We start from the raw sequence: 7,857 nt of genomic DNA on the forward strand, positions 1-7,857 counted from the left end.
AAAGGACCAAAATCCATTAAATAGGAAAAAGACAGTCTTTTTAACAAATGGTGCTGAAGAAACTGGATGTCCTTCTGTAGAAAAAATGAAAGGACCCATACCTCACACCATACACAAAAACTAACGCAAAATGGACAAAGACCTATGTACAAAACCTAAAAGGATAAAAGTCATGGAAGAAAAAATAGGGACAACACTAACCCAGTAACCCAGTGCCGTCGAGTCAAATCCGACTCATAGCGCTCCTATAGACAACACTAGAGGCCCTAATAATACATTGCATAAATAGAATACAAACCATAACTAACAATGGACAAACGCCAGAATATGAACTATATAACTTGGGGCCCCTAAAAATTAAACAGTTATGCTCATCAAAAGACTTCACCAAAAGAATAAAAGAATTACAGACTGGGAAAATGTCTTTGGCTATTATGTATCTGACTAGGGACTGATCTCTAAAATCTACAGAATATTTCAAAACCTCAATAACAAAAAGAAAAATAACCCAATTAAGCAATGGGCAAAGGATATGAACAGACATTTCACCAAAGAAGATATTCAGGTGGCTAACAGACACATGAGGAAATGCTCATGATCATTATCCATTAGAGAAATGCAAATCAGAACTACAATGATATACAATCTCTCCCCAACATTACTGGCACTAATCAAAAAATCAGAAAATAACAAAAGTTGGAGAGGTTGCAGGGAGATTGGAACTCTTATACAGTGCTGGTGGGAATCCAAAATGGTACTGACCGAGATTGGAGAAATCCTGAAAATATAGCCCCCAGAAACTCTTTTAAGTCAGTACTGAAGTCACTCCTGAGGTTTACCCTTCAGCCAAAGACTAGACAGGCCCATAAAGAAACAATACATGTAGCTCAGTCACGTATAGGAGACTAACTGGGCACACCAACCTAAGGGCAAGGATGAGAAAGCACGATGGGACAGGAAAGCTGGACGAATGGAAATGGGGAACCCAAGGTTGAGAAGGGGAGAGTGTTGATATGTCACGGGGCTGGCAACCAATGTCACAAAACAATAAGTGTATTACTCGTTAAATGAGAAACTAATTTGCTTTGTAAACCCTCATCTAAAGCACAATTTTTTAAAAAAAAACAACCTAATTTGCACTGTAGACTGTCACCTAAAACACACACAAACGTACGGAGCACGGTTCTACTCTGAAACAGACGAGGTCACTATGAGTCAGAATCAACTCGATGACAACTTTTTTTGTTTGTTTTTTGGTGTTATATAAGAAAAATAAAGCCTTCTGTGCTTAAAAAAAAAATAGACATCATTCACACACTGTCCATGAGTGGGAAAAAGACCATCATAAGTGGTAAGCATAAAAACAAACAAACAAAACACAGAGGCAAATATTTGTGGTGGCACGTATAGGAAAAAACAAGTTCACTTTGGCCAAGAGAGAACAGGAATGAGAATTCAGTTTTTATTAATTAAAATTGTTTGATACATTTTTGCCTTCTTAGATAAAGAGGTCCTTATTGCTAGAAATTTTAAAGTTTAGGACAGGAACACTTATTAGAGATGTTTTCAGAGAATCTCAAATTAGGTAGGACACTGGATAGACCAGTCACCTCCAACGTAAGTCCAGTCGTCCTCTGTCAACACTGGTTGTATAACAATGTCACAGACATCTCAGGTTTTGGCAATAATTCCTCATTGGTTAGGGCAAACATTTGTGTACATTTATATGGCATTCTTCATCACTTACTTTGGATAATCTTCCACTTATTACATGATTTACAGAGATTGTTAACACCTTGGAATTTTTTGCTATTCCTAATTGCACCACTGATGTTTCTACTTCTGTGCTTTGAATTGCTTCAGGGTTATGGGTAATAATATCTCCTAAAATCATCTCTAGTATGGAGACTCTGAAAGAATTTCAGAAACCTACTAAGATGAAGCTGCTTTTTATCACTCTTTCCTCTTCTGATAGTATCTCTCTATTTCAGTTGGGTTCCTTAAAATATCCTTGCCATGTCGTCAGAACAGCTACTGCTCTGTAGCTAAACAGCTGCTTTCATTCACACACTTTCTTTTTGCTGCTCCACCGTTGATCCTGCCTTGGAATTCCTCTTCCACTTCAGAGCCACTCCTCTAGAGGCAACTCATTTGTTACTCTTCCAGACCACTTCCTCAAGCAGGATGAAGCCAGAGGCTATACCATTCTCCAAATGAAAAACAAATATGCTTCCCCACAGACATTTGCCTACATATTAAGTTATTTTCAATAAATAATTTTAGCATAATTGTAAAGATATTAATTGATAATGGAAAAGAGTAGGAGGCAGGTTTGGTAGGACAATCAAGGCAGATCCACTATGAATATTTCATCATAATTCAAGGAAAACTGAGAGATCTATCTTCTCTAAAACTATCCCTTAAAAAGCTCCAGAGAAAATTTAAGCATGTGAAATGTATTATTCATGATTACAGGGTAATTTATCTAGTTAGTTGAAAATAGAATAACAGAAGGTTCTATAGTAAATTGATAGGTAGGAGTATGCTATAAAGAAGAGCAGGTCCTTGGGGTCATAGCATAAGACTGTGATAAATCTGTGGGTTCCTCATTTGGTTATGATCAGTCTCAAGCCCACAGTTCAACCACAGGCTCTCTGATCACCTCTGTGTGCCCTGATTTAAGGGCTCTTCCCTTCTTAAAAAAAAGTTTTTTTTTTCCCTTCTTATCATGAATGTATTTTCCATTATTTCTTCTTTGCACACAGTATGACCGCCATTAGCCTTTGGACTGTTAAATCTACAGTTGAGGCAATCTCTTCATACCCTGCTGATGCCTGGATACCCAGCTATACTGTTAGCATCCCAAACTCAAAACACTCCAAACCAAATTCAACATCCTATTTTCTCCCAATGAATGATATCCTCTACATGATTCCACTATTTCTTTTAAATAGATTGTGGTTTGGTTAGCCCAGTAATCCAGTTTAGAAATAAGCAAAAATGATAAAAAAGTCAAACATGGTCCAAATGATAAAACAACAAAATTAACATTTTCTTCTCATAGTTTGATCATTGATATTTGTTTCTTTACATAGTTCTCACTTAAATTAATTGCAATTTTGAGGTAAACTCTCCCTCTAAAGGAAAGGGATTTATGGAGATATTTTCAGCCAAGTTACAAGACCTTTTCCATAGTGAGGACTGCCCAATTATAGTTAAAGTATTTGCTTCCAACTTTAATTCATATTCTATTCTGAAAGGATGATGCCACAACTCCCCATATTTCTGCAGATTTATTATTGTAGCCACCTTGATTGTAGTTTCTAGTAAAATATAATTTTAAACCATAAACTGTAATTCTTCAACTGAATTTGATAATCACCGTTCTTTAAGCAACTATAAACTCATGACATTCCTTTCTTGTAGAACACTCTTTCTATCTCATTGCGTATTTAAAAACATCTTACAAGCCTCACTATAAGTACCAAGACTTCTTGATAGCATCCCTACCCCTATAGTCCCTAAAACATTGCTGCTTATGCTTTCCTTTTGTCACTTGGTCTTTTGATTGATTTGCTTTAGAACATAGTTGTGTGGTTGAGGGAGAGAAAAATTATATAGAAAAAGAAATATTTCACTAGCTACTCTCTGAATCTGCAGAGCAAGCTGTTTAAAACATTGAGTAGAGAGTTGGGCCATGATCCATCTACACCAGGGAAGATTTATAACTACTCATAGGCATAAGAGGAAGGATCATATGCTATGTATGGCATACATTTTTTTATGTAGAATACTGCTGATGTATCTGCATATAAGAAATCATGCCAGTAAAAGTTGTTTCCTTTAAATACGTTTTTCTTCAATAGCTGACATAAAATAAAGCCTACATTAAAAAATTTCTCCCTCATCCTCAGAAAATGTACCAAAAGCAAAAATAAAAATTCTATGCTAAAGGTTTTTTTCTTAGAATTTGAAGTAAACCAAGAAAATATTTTATTTATGAGTATCATAAAGTCTGAAATTTACACATTCAGTTTTGACACAATATAACATAATTTATTCATATAGCATGTCTGTGTTGGTATCAAACTACAGAAATGAAAAGTAAAATTGTATGTTACGGAAAGAATCATCTTAAATGAACTAATTTTGGCAGTTCCCCTTCTTTTGAAATTTGTTCTTCCAACTCTAAATCACTTATCTACATTTCAAAGAAAGCTGAACATCAATGCCTTTTTTTTTTTTTATTTTATTGATATGAGAATTAGAACCTAATGACAATAGAAGAAGTTTTTCATAAAACAGCAATTTCTGAGCAACGTGTGAAACTTTTAAAAACTTTACCCTTTGGCGTTTTGGATTTCTTATGTCTATGTCTATAACTTTCTCACTGGTGTGTATTTAAAGAATGATCCTCTTTGAAAACACCCCTTTTAAAATTACATCTCTTATACTGACATGTTCTTACAATGAATGCTATTATAGAATACATTATAATAGTAAATATTTTGTTCTGCTTTTTTGCCTTAATAGAGCTCATTTATTAAAAAGTAGAAATTATTCCAGATGAAAGAAATAAAATATCATCCTGCAGGCTTGCAATGCTAGGCTAAAATCATGCTAGAAAAATTTATAATAACATTGCACTGGTCAAAGTTTGTACCAGTAAGCACCAGGAATGGTCATACATTGTTGATGGAAGTGTAAATAGATACTACTTTGGAAAACTGATAGTATCTACTAAAGCTAAACACACCCATACCCACCATATGATCCAACATTCCTGTCCCAGGGAAAGCCTTGGACTCAACCCACGCAGGTCCCCAAAATGCATGTGTATGTGTGTGTGAGTATACATACATACATTTTTTTAATTTCAAGGATGTTCATAGCATCACTAGCCCAAACCTGAAAAATACCCAAATATTCATCAATATGAGAATAGACAAATTGCAATGTATTTATATAGTGGACCATACATCAATGAGAATTAAACAATATAGACAAATTGCATAAATGAAATATTTATTAAAAGAAAGCAGACTCGAATGAATATTTATATAAAGTTTAAAAGCAGGAAAGCAAACTTATTGTCATATAAGTCAGGATAGTGATTAACTTTGGGTGAAGTAGTGCCTAAAAAAGGCCATAGTGGTTGGCTGGGGTGGAATGAGAGCTTCTGTGACACTGGCACCTCTATTTCTTGATCTCTTTATTTGGGGGTGCTCCCTTTGTTAAAGTTTATCCAGATGAAAACCTATTTTGCACCTATATGCACTTTTTTGTGTATATATTCCAATTAATTTAAACCTACAGGGAAAAAGGTTTGTTCAAGAAAATTATTTTGTTACAAATATCTATGTTTTCTATTTGTTGTTCTTGTGTCTAACTTGCCCTAGAAAGATGATTTGTAAAATTAAAAATATATATTTGGACAGTAATACTAAATTTTTTCTATATTTTTTTTCCTTTACATGTTTCCTTTTTGTTCAATACATCATGCATAGACTTAGTGGAGAAATAATAATTTCCTTAAAGCCATTAATTTTACAGAACATTTCCAGTAGAGGGAGCTTCTCTTTCTTTACTATAGGAAATCCTCTTTCGAGGGACATCACTGAAAGTGAAAATATTTAATTTTTCACAAATAAAGTGCTTCATAGAGTAATGAACTCCTCTCATCTAAAATTTATCTAAGATAAAGCAAAATTTGATTGTATTTATGAAAGAAGAAAAAAACTTGATGAAGGAATACAGGTATTGTGTAAACTTTTATTTCAGGTATGTCTTTTTCAAGAGATTATATTTTTGTATTATTCACAAAAGATATTTCCAATGAAAATTATTTGTTGTTAATCAAAATAAATTTTTATAATCACAACTGTCAGTTTAAAATACAGCTTTTGAGAATGTCAAGAAAATGTGACTAAAATCACAGAATCTGGTGATGAAGATGATATATCTAAATATATATTACACACAAATGTTATGGTGAATTTCCATAATAAAAATTTCACTCCATTGGCTAAACCATTTGTATTACTGACATTAAACTTCCCAAATCTAAGTATCTATCAAAACTATTCTGATTTCCTTAAAAAGCAAAAGACTTTTTTATCTTCCTGTTTATTTTATCTATGTTTGTATATCAGTGTCTAAAATATTAAGAAATAAATTAAGGTACAACGGTCGATTTTTATTATATCATGTATTTGGTACTCCTTTTCATGATATTTCCACCAAAAATGTAAAAACTCTGTAAGCTGTGTTTTGATCACATATGAAATTCATGAAAATGTAAAGTTACAAGAAATTTATTAAATCAAATTAAAACATATTGTCTATGAAAATACTCTTACAACAGTTTAACCCCTTGTTTCAGAAAAGAATCAGTAATTCACAACTGACTCCCGTTACATACAAGTAAAAAAAATATATAACTTCCTGTAAGGTGGTTTTTTTATGGGATACACTGGTCTTTTTGAGGTAGGCCAAATGAAAAATTGACGTAGCAACACAGAAAATAAATTTTCATATTTCATATGAAAATCAGTGTATGCATAACTTAGTTAACTCTGATTATTTTACTTCAATATTATTGAAAATCTTGTGAGTCATAAAAATGGAATTCCTGTAATTATATGGTAATCGTAAAGTTTTTATTAGTAGTTTCAAAACCTATAGGAACAGTACCTTGCTTTTATACATTGTTTGATTAAAAACAGGGGTTCAATTCCCTGATATTTTGCCAAGTTTCTACTTCTCTTTTAATTAATTACAAAGAAAAAAAAAACAGCCTACCAAATATGACTGAACTATTATAAGAAAATGACTTATAATAGAAGAATTTTCTTGTTCAATAGGGTTATATTACCTTCTTCCAAAAAGATTAGCCTTGAAATAGAACATATCTAGTAATTTATGCATGCTTTTGTCTTCATGTATTATTTGAGCTAGGCTCATTAGAAAATAGTACTTGCAAGATCTTTATTTTTATTCATTTAGTTCAACCTCTGGATATATCAACAATGTTCAGAATTTTTCTGATCTGTAAACCCTTATGTTCTATATTTCTGCCTTTTAAAAAGTTGACAATGTTCCATTCCCAGTTATGAAATATTTCACAAGTTTCACAAGACAGCAACACCCAGAAATCATAATCCACTTAAAAAAGCAAAACTCTCAAAGCGATTTAGGAAGGAACATTTAGGCTTCAGAAAGATTTTACTTTTCTAGGGTAAACTCAGCTGCTAAGAACGTTAGATGCTAGTTTCCAAAATACACTAATCAGAGAAAATAGAGCAAAGTTGCCTGTTTTTAGAGGTGCAAATAGACAGAAAATAATAGTTTTTAAGGGATACTTTCAACAGTCCGAATTCAGAATCGCAAAAAGCGGTTTCATCAATAACAAGTGGTTGTGACCTGGTACGGGATTAATGGGATCTCCAACTATTAAATACGAGGGGACTCACCTGAGTAACAGGGCTGCTTCCCAGAAGTAAAATCCAGAAACTAATGTCCGAAAGTGTCTCACGTGGGCCATGATACGGAGAGGTATTCACGATCCTGAAATTAGTCGTATCCAAGGCATGGAAAACCAGAAAAAAAAGCAATGGAAATGTGCAATCTAACCCCTCGTTTTGTTAGCGGAGCAAACGATTTCAAGCTTCAGCACCTTAGACAGCTCCCCGCAGTCCGCGGAGACCCTCTCGCTCAAACATTTGCAATTCCTGTGAGACCCCCTTCCTTGAGCACTGAGCAGAGGGGGATTCGCAGGGTTACAAATGTGCAGGTGATTTATACAGTGACACCAGAATAGGGGTGAGACGAGGTGTCTGCAGTGTCTAGGCTCTGGAC

At 33.8% G+C, this 7,857-nt stretch overlaps 1 protein-coding gene across 2 annotated transcripts in view; it reads right to left on the reverse strand.

The window, feature by feature from the left end:
• Positions 1–7,558, reverse strand: part of GLRA3 (glycine receptor alpha 3) — a 233,730-nt gene extending 226,172 nt beyond the window's left edge. The window contains exon 1 of one of the 2 annotated variants that reach the window (XM_049864199.1): positions 7,473–7,558. In XM_049864199.1, the coding sequence (XP_049720156.1) occupies positions 7,473–7,543 (71 nt within the window). In that variant the 5' untranslated portion in view covers positions 7,544–7,558. The remainder of the gene's footprint in view (positions 1–7,472) is intronic. The other variant, XM_049864200.1, reaches the window with a different exon arrangement.
• Between the last annotated feature and the right edge of the window lie 299 nt (positions 7,559–7,857).

This window comes from Elephas maximus, chromosome 21, assembly GCF_024166365.1.
Source record: "Elephas maximus indicus isolate mEleMax1 chromosome 21, mEleMax1 primary haplotype, whole genome shotgun sequence".
NCBI classification, from domain to species: Eukaryota; Metazoa; Chordata; class Mammalia; order Proboscidea; family Elephantidae; genus Elephas; species Elephas maximus.